The 17,833-nt window shown below is 40.4% G+C and overlaps 3 protein-coding genes across 14 annotated transcripts in view; 1 reads left to right on the forward strand and 2 right to left on the reverse strand.

The window, feature by feature from the left end:
- The window catches only part of herc1 (HECT and RLD domain containing E3 ubiquitin protein ligase family member 1), a 42,274-nt gene extending 39,351 nt beyond the window's left edge, over nt 1–2,923 (forward strand). For all 12 annotated transcript variants that reach the window (XM_083558330.1, XM_083558341.1, XM_083558337.1 and 9 more), the window contains exons 73-78: nt 166–331; nt 405–481; nt 722–974; nt 1,561–1,713; nt 1,943–2,248; nt 2,329–2,923. In XM_083558330.1, coding sequence (XP_083414456.1) covers nt 166–331; nt 405–481; nt 722–974; nt 1,561–1,713; nt 1,943–2,248; nt 2,329–2,514 — 1,141 coding nt within the window. In that variant the 3' untranslated portion in view covers nt 2,515–2,923. The remainder of the gene's footprint in view (nt 1–165; nt 332–404; nt 482–721; nt 975–1,560; nt 1,714–1,942; nt 2,249–2,328) is intronic.
- On the reverse strand, nt 2,840–7,937 carry aph1b (APH1B gamma secretase subunit). The gene is made up of 6 exons (XM_083558636.1): nt 7,538–7,937; nt 5,558–5,728; nt 5,373–5,446; nt 4,694–4,816; nt 4,418–4,545; nt 2,840–4,051 (listed from the first exon to the last, which is right to left on the reverse strand). Exons 1-6 carry the CDS (start codon nt 7,648–7,650, stop codon nt 3,884–3,886), a joined length of 777 nt encoding a protein of 258 aa, XP_083414762.1. The 5' UTR covers nt 7,651–7,937; the 3' UTR covers nt 2,840–3,883.
- Nucleotides 7,938–8,341: 404 nt separating this feature from the next.
- slc38a8b (solute carrier family 38 member 8b) overlaps nt 8,342–17,833 on the reverse strand; it is a 13,255-nt gene continuing 3,763 nt past the window's right edge. Inside the window, exons 5-10 of the mRNA XM_083558065.1 lie at nt 14,684–14,741; nt 12,361–12,475; nt 11,977–12,124; nt 10,026–10,225; nt 9,881–9,932; nt 8,342–9,259 (exon numbers count right to left, since the gene is read on the reverse strand). Coding sequence (XP_083414191.1) covers nt 9,157–9,259; nt 9,881–9,932; nt 10,026–10,225; nt 11,977–12,124; nt 12,361–12,475; nt 14,684–14,741 — 676 coding nt within the window. The 3' untranslated portion in view covers nt 8,342–9,156. The remainder of the gene's footprint in view (nt 9,260–9,880; nt 9,933–10,025; nt 10,226–11,976; nt 12,125–12,360; nt 12,476–14,683; nt 14,742–17,833) is intronic.

Below are 17,833 nucleotides of genomic sequence, written 5' to 3' on the forward strand. Positions count from 1 at the left end.
TAAAGTTTGGGTTGAATTACTAGTATATATTACAATAAATACATTAATATGCTCTCTCTCTCTCACTCTGTGTGTGTGTGTGTGTGTGTGTGTGTGTGTGTGTGTGTGTGTGTGTGTGTGTGTGTGTGTGTGTGTGTGTGTGTGTGTGTGTGTGTGTCTATGAAGCGGGAGGAAGTGTAAGCCCATCTTCGTGCAGATTGCTCGCCAGGTGGTGAAGCTGAACGCTTCTGATCTCAGGCTGCCGTCTCGGGCGTGGAAGGTGAAGCTGGTCGGAGAAGGAGCGGACGATGCTGGAGGAGTTTTTGATGACACCATTACTGAAATGTGTCAGGTGTGTTCACCCTCAAAATTCTGGAATAAATGAAATGATTATAGATCATCATAACGAGTGTGTCTGTGTGTAGGAGCTGGAGACTGGAGTAGTGGATCTCCTCATCGCATCTCCTAATGCTACTGCAGAAGTTGGATACAACAGAGACAGGTTTACTATTTACACACGTCTCGTAACTATAACTTATGCTAACAATGAATAACTAGATAACTAACTAGCTAACCATAGGTAATGATTTATGATAGGATGAAATCTAAAGATTGTTAGAAAATATAATTCTAGTACGATGGGCCTCATGAAGCAAACTTTGTATAAAATAAAAACAATTATATAAATATAAGAATTTTATATTTTAATTTGTGAGGTAATATTTTTGTGTGTGTGTGTCAGGTTCTTGCTGAACCCCTCAGCATGCCTAGATGAGCATTTACTTCAGTTTAAGTTCCTGGGCATCCTGATGGGCGTGGCCATACGCACCAAGAAACCGCTGGACCTGCATCTGGCTCCGATGGTGTGGAAACAGCTGTGCTGCATCCCGCTGATGCTGGAGGACCTGGAGGAAGTGGACCTGTTGTATGTGCAGACTCTCAATAGCATCCTGCACCTGGAGGACAGCGGTATTACAGAGCAGAACTTTCACGAGGTCCTCTCTCTCTCTCTCTCTCTCTCTCTTACACACACACACACACACACACACACACACACACACACACACACACACACACACACACCTCTCAATTTAAAAGGACTTGACAGTGAGGAATCATTACCTGCAAATATCTGTCCAAAGGTCAGCTTTCGCCCCCTAGTGGCAGACATGCTGCTTTACATTCTATTTTACTTTAGGTTACTGTTTTACATTAAGATCATTTTCAAATTATATGAAATTACATTTGTACCAAAAGTATTTAGATGTAGGATGTAGGAAAGGTTTGGAAAAAAATCAAGGCCAAAAAGCAAAGAAAATATTTTAATTTTCAATCATTTTGTTGATGTAGAGATTCAACAAAAAAAGATACTGTAAAGTACTTTGATCCAGAATTCATCTTTTGCAACTGCTGACAAAATTAGATGTATTTGGGTTGAATGTGTTGATATTTGCAGTAGATTCAGTCTATGTACTTTGTGTTGCAAACCAGCGAACATGGAAAAAAAACATAAGGCATTTGTTTGGTTTGACTTGGTGTTTTTCTGATTTAATAATATTAATTTACATTTATTTATTGTAGATGATTCCTCTCGACTCGTTTGTGGGCCAGAGTGCTGATGGGAAAATGGTACCCATCATACCGGGTGGAAACAGCATCCCGCTGACCTTCTCCAACAGGAAGGAGTATGTAGAACGAGCGATAGAGTACCGGCTACATGAGCTTGACCGCCAGGTGTGTTTTAGTTCCAATGAAGAGAAATGTTCATGCTAAAGTATTTAGAGACATTTTTGTGGCAGTAGTTTGGAAGAGTCATACTGTATAATTAGATTTCTATTAAATACTTTTTTTTTTTTGGTTACATGGCCAAGAGCTAAAAAGATTTCGATTTGGAGGGTGCCAATAATTCTGGAGTAGGCCGTTTTGCTGCAGTTTGACTAAGCAGAGATTGTGTGTGAATCAGGTGGCGGCCGTGAGGGAGGGCATGTCGTGGATTGTGCCGGTTCCTCTGCTCTCATTGCTGACTGCTCGGCAGTTGGAGCAGATGGTGTGTGGTCTGGCGGAGATCAGCGTGGATGTGCTGAAGAAGGTGGTGCGGTATCGGGAGGTGGAGGAGCAGCAGCAGCTGGTGCAGTGGTTCTGGCAGACGCTTGACGAGTTCTCTAACGAGGAACGCATGCTGTTCATGAGATTCGTGTCTGGACGTTCACGTCTCCCCGCTAACACAGCGGACATCTCGCAGCGCTTCCAGATCATGAAGGTGGACCGGGTAAGTGCGCGCACGCTCATTTTCTGTTTATTCTCATTCACTCTCTCGGTCACTTACATTCTCTCTCTTTCTTTCCACAGCCGTACGACAGTCTTCCCACATCTCAGACCTGTTTCTTCCAGCTCCGCCTCCCTCCTTACTCCAGCCAGTTAGTGATGGCCGAGCGGCTACGCTACGCTATCAATAACTGTCGTTCGATCGACATGGACAACTACATGCTGTCTCGGAACGTGGACAACACAGAGGGCTCAGACACAGACTACTGACTGAACCTCAATGCACAAAGACAAGCTGAACTCCGACTCGGCTCTTTTTAACCTTCAAACACACAAAAAAAATCCACCGTTTTTATTTTTCACCTCTTTTTATTAGCCGTTAAAGCAGGCAGGGCCGGAGTATCAATTAGGAAAATCTTTTTTTTTTTTCACACAACTCTTCTCAACTCGCCTTTACCACCCCCTCTCCCTTCATTTCTTTTTCTTTTCATTTTTTTGCATTAAGATTTTCAATTAATTAAAAAAAAAAATCTTAAAAAATAAATGATATTGTACATTGTGTATAATGCTTCATTAGAAATTTGTTTTGTCCATATTTATTTTTATTTTACTTTTTTCTTTTTGGAATTGCCCACACGCCGTTTCATAAAGTGAGACAATTAAAAGCTTCGAACTTGGATCTTTTGTTCTTTTTTCCTGATTTGCAGAAAAGTGTGTAAAACGTGAAGCTTAAAAGTGTAAAGTGGTTTAAAGGATAAAATTTATACATTCAAATCGTAGTCAAGATTTGCAGGAAAAATTTGTTCAAAATCTTGAAAACGATTCAGAAAGAGAAAACAGACCTTTTACAGGAGGTTACAGGAGTCAGAAGTGAACGTGCATCACCTTTAAGAGCACAAGTTAGTAATTAATCAGTGACACTTGATAGAAAAATCACTGCAAATAGACCAATTTTAAACACAGGCTCAACCTTAAAAAAAAAAAAAAAAACAGGAAGTGAAGACTGAGCGCGAGGGAACACGGTAAAATGAATATTAATACAGAAACATTTCTATGGGAACTGTTCTGTAAAATAGTCCAATATCCTAGTTTTTAGATTTAATTTAATTGATTTATCATAACAGTTGTTAAAAGAGCTATACAATTCATATTAAATTTCACTTTAAATAAATATGTAGCTAAGTTGAGGTTATGGATTTGTTATGGTGAGTATATATAATTTATGGAGTACATTTTTAGATGTGGATCATCTTAGTTATGTAAAATAATAGTTAATAACAGACAATATGATCGATTTCCATGGCTACAATCCGCATCTAAACGAACTCTTTTATTAAAATGTAAAGTATGGCCTTTTTAGACGAGCGAAATGAGAAACAGCAAACTGATCACTTCTACAATGTGCATGTTGTGAAAAACAAACTCTAATCTCACTCGTGACATTTTAGTTGGAAGAAGCACACAAAGAACAGAGAAACACAGACACGAAACCAGCAGGAACTGACTGTGTGAAACTTTACAGAGACAGAAAAACATACACAAAAATAAAAAAAAATACATCTCCCTCCCACTGCATCGATCTACAAGAGTCTAGGAAGTGAAGATCAGTGAGCTCCAGTCTTTACAGATAGAGAATCTGTTATCTCGGTCTGTGATTAAACAGGAGGAAGTCTTTGTCCCTGCACGTGAGACAAAGCTTGAGGTTCCTCAGAGAACCGCCGGCGCAGAGAAACGCCCAGACGGCCATCACGCACAGGATTATGTATGTGGGGATCAAACTGCCTTCGTACTGCGGGTTCATGAACGTCTGGAACACAAAAATGACAATGTGACAGATCCTGAGCTTTTACACAGATATTACGTAGAAGAGAAAGCAGTTACTTTGCATCTTTCTGAGTGTCTGTCAAGCTCTTGCTTTTTCTGTTATTTGTGTCCCTCTCCCTCAGTGTCTCACTCTGCATCGCCCTGTGCCTATCCTGGGTCCCAGGTTTTTTTTTTTTGTATCTCTCTGTCTGTCTGTCTCTCCGTGTCCTGCTCTCTCTCAGCATGTGCCTCTCTTCTGTCTGTTTCTCTACATATTACCCACAATGTCTTTATCTTGATCTGTGTGTCTCTCTGTGCATGAATTTCTCTTTTCTGTTTGTGTGTGTGTGTGTGTGTGTGTGATTCTTACCAAGCATGACACGAACAGGTGACTGCACACCACGGCTCCGAGTGACCACCACCTCCGACGCTCACAGGACTCGAAGAAGACGACGCCCCAAAACACATGCAGCAGAATTATAGCCAGAGTCATGAATGCTGCAGAGACAAAACAAAAACAAAAAAACCCACACAAAACAAAATGAAATAAAGAATCAAGAGGAAAGCACACACAATTTCAAAACACCACAGACATGATGAGTGTTTACATACTTTTCTTACATACTTTATGTAAATAAAAATTCACCTGAGGATATGAAGTAATGCTGCGGGTCTCCATGGATGCCAACAGTACCCGGACCCACAGAGTCAGACAGGATGTTAACCACAGAGAAAGCACCGCTCATCAACCCGAATCCCAGACCAGACACTGAACACACACAAATTCAAATGTTAATTTTCCCAATTCTTATTTAACAATTTATCAAACTGTTACATAATCAGTTTTTTTCTGCTGTTACACCTGGAAATTAAGTCTGGAACTTCTGTTCACTTATTCATCACATGAAAACTCTTTCAAATCTGATCTGCAGAGTCGTGTTTTGTGTATTCATTTTTTTATCCTTGTGCACTTTAGAATCCTATTGAGCTTCTCAAATCCAGTTTTCTTTTTTTTTTTTTTTTTTTTTTTACACAAATGTTCATTTAGTTTAATTTTACAACTCAAAGCTTCTAGATGTTGTTTAAGGCATCACAATGCTCAAAAAAATAAAATAAAATAAATAAAAAATAAACAGTGTGTAAAACCTGCAGCTAAAAGTTGTATGGAAACAGACTGTTAAAAAAAAAAAAAAAAAAAAAAAAAAAAAAAAAAAAAAGCTTTTTGGTGCAAATCTGGCAGCTCGAAGCAAAAATCATTCTCCGATTTAATTATGTTTAATGAATAAATGTAAAATAAAACTTTAAAGTTATTACGCTGTAAATACCATAAGCCAGCTGGCGAACAGAGATGGGCATCGTTTCCTCCTGGCTGATGGCCAGTAGTCCTTCATTTGCTTTCCTACAAATCACATCAGATGATCAGAAGGTTAAATATTGTTCAGATTTTCACCAAAGTCTCTCCGTTTTAGATCTGAATGAAAAATGTGTAAGAGTTTAAGCTGATTCTCACTTTAGGAGTTTGTAGTAGCAGAATCTGAAGATCTCCTGCAGCAGGACGGAGAGCAGCACTCCAAACACGAGCAGGCCTTTCTGCTGCGAGCCGCTGTCTTTATTACTGATCTGTACGGCTACGAACCACACCAACGATGACAGCAACAAAGACACGAGCCAGAAAAAGGCACTGACAAACACAACACAAAAAAATGTCAAATGGGCGAGAAATTAAACTGGACAGAGATCCTCATGGATTTTTCAATTCAAGCAACTGTGTGGCATCCAAAAAAAATCCAATCAAATCAATATTTGGTGTGGCCACCCTTTGGCTTTCATTTCTTACTTTGCACTCTTTGTACATGTGCACAAAGTTGGGAAATTTGCAGGGGTGTATGAGTAACCACTTATGCCAAGCAGGCGATAATAGGCATAAATTTCATATGTAGGTTGAAACCCAGGCGGGTGTAGGCGGCTTAAACCTGGGTGAGGAAAAGCCAAACTCCGCTACTACGGTGAAGATTTGGAAGACAGTTTCATGTCAGAGGTTCATACACAATAGCAAGACTGAGCACAGGAACAAGACACAAAGTACATATACAGCATCAGCAACGTCTCTTCCAGGCAGAGATGAAAGACACATATTGATTACGTTCCTTTGACATCAGAAGATGTCCAGCAGTGCCATCAGCAAAGGACTGAAGGAAACCAGTGTAACCCAGGCACATCCATCTACTGTCTCGAGAAGTCTGTCCAGAATTTATCTTCATGAACAACATGGAAACAAGGCTAAGCAACTCAAATATGCACAGAAATATAGGACATGCGTGCAGAAAATAGCAGCAGGTGCTTCGGACTGATGAGTCATAAAATATAGAAATATTTGGCTATAGCACAAAATAAATAAATAAATAAAACCTGTTTGCCAAAGGGCTGGAGAGCAGAACAATAAAAGGTTTGCAGGCCATAGTGAAGCATGGTGGAGGTTTCCTACAAGTTACTGGCTGCATTTCTGCAAATGGAGATTTGGTCAAGATTACATTTACATATATAACACTTGGCAGACACCCTTATCCAGAGCAACTTACAACTGAACAGGAGAGGGTTAAGGGCCTTGCTCAAGGGCAATATCATTAAGAACTAACTATCTTGTGTGATTGTGATAGTTGGGGTCCAAAAGAGACCTGATCTCAACATCAAAGTCTGTCTGGAGATTTCATGAAGAGACAGAAGGATTTGAGACTGCTTTCATCCACAGAAGATCTGTGGTTAGTTCTCCAAGATGTTTTTCAACAACCTTTTTGCCGAGTTTCCTTCAAGACTGTGCAAATGTACCTAGAAGAATTGATGCTGTTTTGCAGGGAAAAAACGGCCACACCAAACATTGATTTGAATTTATCTCTTGCTTATTTACCTTGTTAATTTAAAAATAAAATAACTTTTACACAAGTGTCTAAAACTTTTGCACAGAATTGTATGAATGATGATTTATGAAGTCTGTGCATGATGGTGTGTGTATTTATGTATAAGTATATATTCTGTGTGCATGTGTATGATTTATGTATAAAATACAGATTTATATCAAGTGGCTTTACTGTCATTTTAACCGCAAACAGTTGGTCATGTGTACACGTCTGTTCTACGCTTGCAGGCACCAGGTACGTTTGCCTGAGGCATGTACACGTTCACACAAACATTTTCACGAGAACTTTCTCTTCTATAATCGTATGTTAGAATGAATGTGATTCTTGTGCTCGTTGTGCAGTTTGTTATGAAGTGTGACGTCTAAATTGTTGAAACGTAGCGAAGGTTCGTTTGCGTTATTTTTAGTGCAAAGCCACACACTGATCAGTTCCCGGAAGTGAAATCTAACTGGGAAATCTGGATCACGCGCACTTTCATAAACACCGCGTCATCAGTTCTAAGCTAACGCTGCTAACGAACGCCTTCAGCAGCGCGCGCCCACACACACACGAGCGTGTTAGTGACTGTCACTCACCCCGCAATGAGGAAAATCACTCTGAGAGGATCGCGGGCGATGGTGAGCAGGAACAAGGCTACAGCAGGACTGAAAGCGATGAAAGTACAGCCGAAAAACACCGCCGCCGTCATCGTTACACTAAAGATCCTGAACAGCGATCCTCTACCGGAACTCCTACTGCCGCTACCGCAGGGCCGCCCCTACACACCGACCGCATCTACAAATATTCAGCATTTACACATAAAAACAACCAAAATAAACTGTAACAGCCTAAAAAGGGGACCTTAATCTAATCGACTTCCCTCGAAATACGATCCTACAGCCACATGCACACAAATAACACCAAATAATCTTCAGCATTAACCACCCAAACCGAACGGTGTGATACCGCAGAATAAGCGGAAGTTATATTCAAACTAAAGGTCCTGACGCGGAAGTTCTGCTTTTAACAGAAATAAAAAAAATAAAAGTTCAGGTAGAGAAAACCAAGAAAAAATGTCTCTACGATTACGGTTAGAAATTATTAGAATAAAATTTAAAAAAAGAGTGAAAACAGTCCCGCTACACCAAAACTTGAAGGTAAATTGAACAACAAAAAATCTAAACAATAATATGAATATAAATTTAAACCTAACCCCTAGGATTGATTTAATATATTTAGAAAATTAAATGCATCTATTTTTTCATTTTCAATTAATTTTTACATAAATAGTATTGTTAGAAAACAGGAATAACTACAAGAGCTGCAAATTATTCTTTCTGTGTGTGTGTGTGTGTGTGTGTGTGTGTGTGTGTGTGTGTGTGTGTAGCTACTTTGATTATATTCTTTATATAATTAGGAAATAAAAATATAAACATTCTATATGTGTAACATGTAAATCATCTCATAAAACACTTTTATGACAATTTCAGAAAATAAACAGTGAAACACAGTTTGTTTTAAATTAAACAGTAACCACACTGTCCTGGGACTTGGGGGAGAAATATAAAGAAATATTTGTGATCTCTAAAAAAATTATGTAGACAATGACCATTATGTTGACCAAAGACATGGCTCCAAAACTTTTTGGCTTTGTAAATACTTGAAAATATGTATCACAGGATGGACATTTTGGAAGATCTTTTTAAATTATTTATTATATTTATCATTGACATAAACAGCAATTTATATTACATTAACAACCATTACATTAACAAAAATAACTCACAATAAACAAAACATTATTTGCATAGCTTCAACAGTTCTTTTCAACAGTATCTTTTACTGTAAAAAGTAAAACAATAATAATAAAACAAATGTTAAAACCTTTTCATCACCAGTGAGTTAAAATGTTCTCTTTGTTTGGGGGGGGGGGGGGATCTATTTCCTTTAATCAGTGTAAGTATTCCTACTCAATCCAAAGTTGGAGTAATTGATTCTCGTTAAAATTAGAGAAATAAATAAAACATATTCCTGGTTTATTTGCTTATTATTTCTACTCAGAAGTGTGGAAGATTGAGGTACGTAAACAGGAAAAACATGAGATAAACCCTGTATTTATAAAAAAAAAAAAAAAAAAAACTAATTAATAATAATAACAACAATAAAAATAATAATAATTATTGTTGTTAATAACGTTATTATAAAATGATGATTATCAAGCCTTATTTGTGAGTTCCATGACAGCGATGGTGGTACTCTGGCCAAAAATGAAGGTTCCAACAACAACAGTGATGATGCCCCATCCAGTCAGGAACATCCTGAACACACACACACACACACACACACACACACACAAATTATATAAAAAAATTGAAGAGATTCCATGGTTTACAAAAAAAAATAAAAAATCTGAGTATTGATTTTCATTCGTGACAAATATTGATTTTAATATAAATAAATAAATAAACACTGAATATGTGCCAAAAATGTCTGTTATCCTCATCAATCCTTTACACAACATCTGAAGAAAGTCATCACAGATGCTCAGTTACATCACAAGTAATTTATCGATATTAGTATTTTATTTCTAGATTCACTCCTTTATTATGAATTAGCAAGAACAGAAAAGAAGAAAGTATAATTAATAGGGGTTCACTTCAGTAGGAACAGGGGAGATATCAAGAAAACTGTTCCATAAGGGCTTTTTTTTTATTTTAACCCTTCTTCTTTCCACTAAAGAAAGGCATGTCTCCTCTACAATGATTGCATTTCACTATGGCACAACTGGCAGTGATGAAAGTGAAATGCATTGCAACAGGGAATATGTTTTCATGACTGGCTGACATCTGTGTTTACTTCTTTAAAAAGTAATGCCATATTAACTATACAGCAATGTTTCTGTTTAATAATGTAAAACCTTTTAGAAAATCATGACTCACTTTAATCTGTGGTCTAATGGTTCTGTCTGCATGGCAAAAATTAGACACAACCCTGTAAGAGAAGAAATACAAATTCATTGTTATTCCTATTTCTTGCCATTTCTTGTTATTTGTTTGATTATGTGTTTGTGCATAAATACATTACCAGGAAAAATGAAGATAAAAAAGGCACTGATTCCTCCAATCACACTAATGACTTTACTCATGTCTGGAACATAGACAGCGATGAGAAGCGTCACAGCGATCCACAGAACTGTCAGAAGCACTCTGCAACGGCACTCAAACCCTGCAGTAACAATTGCGCGTCTCTCCTGGTAACGCAGCACCAAGGCCAGGATGACGGTCCTGTAAAATGACATTATGGACTTATAGCAGGTGAGTGTGTGTGTGTGTGTGTGTGTTGCTGTAAATTTATATAATTTTTAAATATGTTTATGATAAGATACAGTGGGTACGGAAAGTATTCAGACCCCCTTAAATTTTTCACTCTTTGTTATATTGCAGCCATTTGCTAAAATCATTTAAGTTCATTCTTCTTCCTCATGAATGTACACACAGCTCCCCATATTGACAGAAAAACACAGAATTGTTGACATTGTTGCAGATTTATTAAAAAAGAAAAACTGAAATATCATATGGTCCTAAGTACTCAGACCCTTTGCTGTGACACTCATATATTTAACTCAGGTGCTTTCCATTTCTTCTGATCATTCTTGAGATGGTTCTACACCTTCATTTGAGTCCAGCTGTGTTTGATTATACTGATTGGACTTGATTAGGAAAGCCACACACCTGTCTATATAAGACCTTCCAAATCACAATGCATGTCAGAGCAAATGAGGATCATGAGGTCAAAGGAACTGCCTGAAGAGCTCAGAGACAGAATTATGGCAAGGCACAGATCTGGCCAAGGTTACAAAAAGATTTCTGCTGCACTTAAGGTTCCTAAGAGCACTCTGGCCTCCATAATCCTCAAATGGAAGACGTTTGGGATGACCAGAACCCTTCCTAGAGCTGGCCGTCCGGCCAAACTGAGCTATCGGGGGAGAAGAGCCTTGATGAGAGAGGTAAAGAAGAACCCAAAGATCACTGTGGCTGATCTCCAGAGATGCAGTCAGGAGATGGGAGAAAGTTGTAGAAAGTCAACCATCACTGCAGCCCTCCACCAGTCGGGGCTTTATGGCTTCCGACGGAAGCCTCTCCTCAGTGTAAGACACATGAAAGCCCGCATGGAGTTTGCTAAAAAACACCTGAAGGACTCCAAGATGGTGAGAAATAAGATTCTCTGGTCTAATGAGACCAAAATATAACTTTTTGGCCTTAATTCTAAGCGGTATGTGTGGAGAAAACCAGGCACTGCTCATCACCTGTCCAATACAGTCCAAACAGTTAAGCATCGTGGTGGCAGCATCATGCTGTGGGGGTGTTTTTCAGCTGCAGGAACAGGACGACTGGTTGCAATCGAGGGAAAGATGAATGCGGCCAAGTACAGGGATATCCTGGACAAAAACCTTCTCCAGAGTGCTCTGGACCTCAGACTGGGCCGAAGGTTTACCTTCCAACAAGACAATGACCCTAAGCACACAGCTAAAATAATGAAGGAGTGGCTTCACAACAACTCCGTGACTGTTCTTGAATGGCCCAGCCAGAGCCCTGACTTAAACCCAATTGAGCATCTCTGGAGAGACCTAAAAATGGCTGTCCACCAACGTTTACCATCCAACCTGACAGAACTGGAGAGGATCTGCAAGGAGGAATGGCAGAGGATCCCCAAATCCAGGTGTAAAAGACTTGTTGCATCTTTCCCAAAAAGACTCCTGGCTGTATTAGATCAAAAGGGGGCTTCTACTAAATACTGAGCAAAGGGTCTGAATACTTAGGACCATGTTATATTTCAGTTTTTCTTTTTTAATAAATCTGCAACAATGTCAACAATTCTGTGTTTTTCTGTCAGTATGGGGTGCTATGTGTACATTCATAAGGAAGAAGAATGAACCTAAATAATTTTAGCAAAGGGCTGCAATATAACAAAGAGTGAAAAATTTAAGGGGGTCTGAATACTTTCCGTACCCACTGTATATTCATCGTCTACGCACCTGCCCAGGAGAAGTATTATGGGATAAATTGTGACGATCGAGATCCCAAACAGCAGCCTGGCAATAATCATCACCACATCATTTCCAGGATATGACATCAGGATATCTGATGCCACTCCACGTCCGAATGTAAAGAAACCGAACACTCCTGTCATCAGGATAATGAGATGGCTATTATATTCAGAATAACTTTTACGTATTTTCTGAACTACTGCTGTGTTATTTACAGGTGACATAACAGGTTACATTACATCACAGGTGACACTGCAGTATATTTTTGTGATAATATCAACAAGATTGAAAGTACAGGAGAGTTTACATTATCATTGGTTGTACTGGTTGAAGATTGCAGTGACAATACAGGTGAAAATACAGATGGCTTACCTGTAAGAGTGTAAATGAGCAGACAGAAGATCATGGAGGCCACTGAGATAAGCACCCAGTGACTTATCCTTTTGTTCTCCATACTGCTATAAATAGCAATGCAGGCTTCATGGCACTGAACCGCACACAAACACAAAACAATGACCAAGTTTTTGTACAATATATATATATATATATATATATATATATATATATATATATATACAGTGAGGAAAATAAGTATTTGAACACCCTGCTATTTTGCAAGTTCTCCCACTTAGAAATCATGGAAGGGTCTGAAATTGTCATCGTAGGTGCATGTCCACTGTGAGAGACATAATCTAAAAAGAAAAATCCAGAAAACACAATGTATGATTTTTTAACTATTTATTTGTATGATACAGCTGCAAATAAGTATTTGAACACCTTAGAAAGTCAATGTTAATATTTGGTACAGTAGCCTTTGTTTGCAATTACAGAGGTCAAACATTTCCTGTTGTTTTTCACCAGGTTTGCACACACTGCAGGAGGGATTTTGGCCCACTCCTCCACACAGATCTTCTCTAGATCAGTCAGGTTTCTGGCCTGTCGCTGAAAAACAGGAGTTTGAGCTCCCTCCAAAGATTCTCTATTGGGTTTATGTCTGGAGACTGGCTAGGCCATGCCAGAACCTTGATATGCTTCTTACAGAGCCACTCCTTGGTTATCCTGGCTGTGTGCTTCGGGTCATTGTCATGTTGAAAGACCCAGCCTCGACCCATCTTCAATGCTCTAACTGAGGGAAGGAGGTTGTTCCCCAAAATCTCGCAATACATGGCCCCGGTCATCCTCTCCTTAATACAGTGCAGTCGCCCTGTCCCATGTGCAGAAAAACATCCCCAAAGCATGATGCTACCACCCCCATGCATCACTGTAGGGATGGTGTTCTTGGGATGGTACTCATCATTCTTCTTCCTCCAAACACGTTTAGTGGAATTATGACCCAAAAGTTCTATTTTGGTCTCATCTGACCACATGACTTTCTCCCATGACTCCTCTGAATCATCCAAATGGTCATTGGCAAACTTAAGACGTGCCTGACATGTGCTGGTTTAAGCAGGGGAACCTTCCGTGCCATGCATGATTTTAAACCATGACGTCTTAGTGTATTACCAACAGTAACCTTGGAAACGGTGGTCCCAGCTCTTTTTAGGTCATTGACCAGCTCCTCCCCTGTAGTTCTGGGCTGATTTCTCACCTTCCTTAGGATCATTAAGACCCCACGAGGTGAGATCTGGCATGGAGCCCCAGTCCGAGGGAGATTAACAGTCATGTTTAGCTTCTGCAATTTTCTAATGATTGCTTCAACAGTGGACCTTTTTTCACCAAGCTGCTTGGCAATTTCCCTGTAGCCCTTTCCAGCCTTGTGGAGGTGTACAATTTTGTTTCTAGTGTCTTTGAACAGCTCTTTGGTCTTGGCCATGTTAGTAGTTGGATTCTTACTGATTGTATGGGGTGGACAGGTGTCTTTATGCAGCTAACGACCTCAAACGGGTGCATCTAATTTAGGATAATAAATGTAGTGGAGGTGGACATGTTAAAGGCAGACTAACAGGTCTTTGAGGGTCAGAATTCTAGCTGATAGACAGGTGTTCAAATACTTATTTGCAGCTGTATCATACAAATAAATAGTTTAAAAATCATATATTGTGATTTCTGGATTTTTCTTTTTAGATTATGTCTCTCACAGTGGACATGCACCTACGATGACAATTTCAGACCCCTCCATGATTTCTAAGTGGGAGAACTTGCAAAATAGCAGGGTGTTCAAATACTTATTTTCCTCACTGTATATATATATATATATATATATATATATATATATATATATATATATATATATATACATACATCCTATTCCACATTTAGTCCCCATTTGCGGTTATAATCTCCTAAATTGTTATAACTTCCACTCATCTGTGAAGATGGCCTACTAAAATTTCGAACTAAAGGGTGTTAGAGAGTCAGGTGCTGATGTATGGTTAGGAGTCCTGGTGTGCAGTCAGTGTTCCAATTCATCACAGAGGTGTTCGGTAGGGTTGGGCTCTGTAGCAGACCACACAATCCATGTAAACATCTTCATTGAGCTGACTTTGTACACAGGTGCATTGTCATGCTGGGAAAATTGTATTCTACTGCATCAGACACCCTACACAATTGTATGCCTCCAACTTTGTGGTAACAGTTTACGAAAAAACAATATATAGCTGAAAAAGGCGTGTCCCAAATCTTTTGTGCCTATAGTGTTTACCCAGGCGAAAAAGTAAATAAATAAACTTAAGTGAAACGTAAAATAGAATCTCACCTGAAAGCCGAAGCAGATAGTGGGAACGACGCTAAACATGGAGGCCCATGAGTCTAACCTGCAGCACAGATGCAATCTCAGTATTATCAACTCTGTCAATTACTTCATTCAAAATAATTGTAATAAACTAACTAATAGTATACACAAGGCTCTTTCTGATTGTTCAGAAGTTGCTGATTAATTCTAAAAAATATAATTTTACCAGTAGTGCAGGTTTATATTTATGCACTTGTACTAATACATTACAGTTGCTCTAGCAACAACTCATTTACAGGGACTTGTTCTGTAAACAAACTAACATTGATGGAAGGAGTCTCCAGTGTCAGTGCATTATAACAGTCAGAGCTAAACCTGAAACAACTTTTTGTAACTTTGGAAGTTCACATCAAAATCACACAATTTAGTAGTTTACTGGTACACACACATACATTTACATAGTTCATACATGAACAATGAAAGTAATCAAAAAGTTACTCTTCGTAACCCCGGTTCTCTGAAACATCGAATGGAGAGATCCACCTATTAGAAGGGCATCCGTACCTGACCTCTGCAGAAGCATCCAATTGCACCAAGTCTGGCTTGACAAACAGGAGCGCATGCCCAATGGCAGGTAAGGGAACGCCCCTCACCCAAGTGCATAAAGCACCTGCACATGCTACCTTTCCTCAGTGAGCATATTTGCTTCTCGTGCAGCAAGCGGGGCAAACTTGGTGGATCTCTCCACTCAAAGAACCTGGGTTAGGAACAGTAACCTATTGTTCTCTTTCATCATCGTGTGTTCGAGATCCACCTATGGGCGATATATACAACTCCCTGGTTGCCCAATACACTCAAAGCGAGGCCCTGCAAGCCAGAGGACGGCCTTCAAAGTGGTGCTCGGCATGTCACAGAGTAGCAGACCTCACATACTGCGAGGGTGAAAAACCCAGCCATAAAAAACATGACGTGTTAACATGCACGCTAAAACCCTGATGACACCCAACATGCAGGCCGCATGCAGAAAAGAACATGTTGATATACATGTGATTGGACCAATCTGGGTGTCAGGAAAGGGTACAGACTATCATGCTTGAAAACATGCATAACTGGGCTGGGCAGTCAGGGTTAAAAGGAGTGCAGGCCTAGTAGCACAAGGCTACAAAGAGCCCACACCTAAGACCGCATGAGCCACCGAGGTCTGGGTAACATCAAGCCATTAGTACCTGAGCCCAAGAAGCAGCCAAGCCTCTAGTGGAGTGAGCTCTGAGGCCACCTGGAGGCTGCACTCTCTTAGATTCATACACCAAGGAGATAGATTCCCCGTGTTCGGGGGGGCCCAAGATACGAAGAGCTGGTCGCTCCTTCTAAAAGGGTTTGTCCTGTCGATGTAATCCCACAGGGCATACACAGGGCATAAAGCATTTAGCCTCTGGTCCTCCGCAGAGGAAAATGGAGGAGGGTGAAAAGCGGAGAGCTCCGTCACACCACCAGTGAAAGCTGGAAAGCATTTAGGCATGAAGGCTGGGTTAGGCCTGAGCAAAACCTTATCTTCATTGAGCGAGAATTTGGTGCACGAAGAATGAACCAAGTGTGCATGCAAATCACTGACACGTTTGGCGGAAGCCAATGCCAGAAGCAGAGCCGTTTTTAAAGAGAGGAGTTTAAGGGAGATATCCCCTAGGAGCTCAAAAGGCCGTTGGACCAGCACCTCAAGCACCATGGAGAGGTCCCATTCTGGGACTACACTTCTGGTGACCGGTAAGGAGCAGCAAGCAACCTTCATAAATCTACGGATAAGGGGGTGTTATCCACCGTAGTGCCGCCAAACTTGGCATGACACGCATCGATAGCCGCCAAATAGACCTTAATCGTAGAAAGGGTTCTGCCACAATCGATAAGGTCCTGCAAGAAGCCTAAAATATCAGCGACTGAGCACAGATATGAAACGAGCTGGTGCCTCTCGCACCACTCCTCAAACACACGACACTTGTTCGGCCAGAGGGAACCTGATGGGCCACGTACAACAGGATGGCCTCCTCGTCATCCTCGCCCTTATCCCCGGAACCGGTCGGTCCGTCAGGAAAAAGGTTGTTGGCCCGCAATAAATCATTGAACGAGGATAAGCACAGATTGGCCCATTTTGAGGAAGCTGCACCGCGAGAAGCCCACGGGTGCGCAGCGGCATTGCCTTTTTTCCCCCTCCGAGTTGGACAATTTGAAGTCAACACACTGCGAAGTAGCTGTTTTGAGCCTGCAATGCAGAAGCCTTTTCGGGAGCACTAGACAATGGCTACAGTCCTCTGGGAGGTTCATAGCTTTCTGTACATGTTTAAGACCCAGGCAGACAATGCAGAAGGGATGGGAATCCCTAGCGGCGAAGAATGCGCCACACAAATGGCCAGGCAGGCTCGCAACAGATTGTCCACCGGTGTAGCCGGTGCTGACTTAGAAAGCGCCATGAAAAAGGTTAAGAAGTAGGCGGGCAGGATATAAAAAAAGGTGCGAGAGTGGGCGGCTCACGAAAGTTAACCTGGCTAAGGACGAGCACATCTGGCAGAGGCTGATCAGAATATGTGTCCCCCTGAAGACAAATAGTCCAGTCCAAGAACCAGGAAGCTGTAAGGTAGGATACCAGAAGCCGTGAGAAGCGAATGTTAACTGAGGAAAGTTAGCACGTGCAAGTGCTTTATGCACTCGGGTGAGGGGCGGTACCTTACTTGCCATTGGGCACGTGCTCCTGTCTGTCAAGCCAGATTGGTGCAATTGAATGCTTCTACAGAGGTCAGGTATGGATGCCCTTCCCATAGGTGGATCTCGAACACAAGATGATAAGAGAACCACAGTGAAGTGTAAGTTATTATTAAAGCTTTGATTTTCACTGTCTAAATTAAAGAGCTCACTGAATAAGTTCTGCTCAGGGACAATTAAATTTTAAACCACATTCAGATCAATTTAAACCAGCAGTCCCCAACCTTTATTGCACCTTGGACCGGATTAATGTCGGACAATATTTTCATGGACTGGCCATCAAGGTGTGGCGAATAAATACAACAAAATAAAATTATATGACCTGCATAAAAACTGGTATTTTCTAAATATAGTAATAAAGGTGAATCCACTGTGTTGTTTTTTGTTAATTTTGCTAGCTTGGGGGTTTTAATTTAGCGGTAA

The sequence above is a fragment of the Silurus aristotelis genome, assembly GCF_946808225.1.
Source record: "Silurus aristotelis genome assembly, chromosome: 13".
Taxonomy (NCBI): domain Eukaryota; kingdom Metazoa; phylum Chordata; class Actinopteri; order Siluriformes; family Siluridae; genus Silurus; species Silurus aristotelis.

Coding starts and splice junctions, on each gene's coding strand:
- aph1b (XM_083558636.1), bottom strand. CDS start 7,650: ATGACGGCGGCGGTGTTTTTCGGCTGTACTTTCATCGCTTTCAGTCCT. Junction 5,447..5,557: donor TGCTACTACAAACTCCTAAA/GTGAGAATCAGC, acceptor TGTGATTTGTAG/GAAAGCAAATGAAGGACTAC. Junction 4,052..4,417: donor ACCTGTTCGTGTCATGCTTG/GTAAGAATCACA, acceptor TTTGTGTTCCAG/ACGTTCATGAACCCGCAGTA.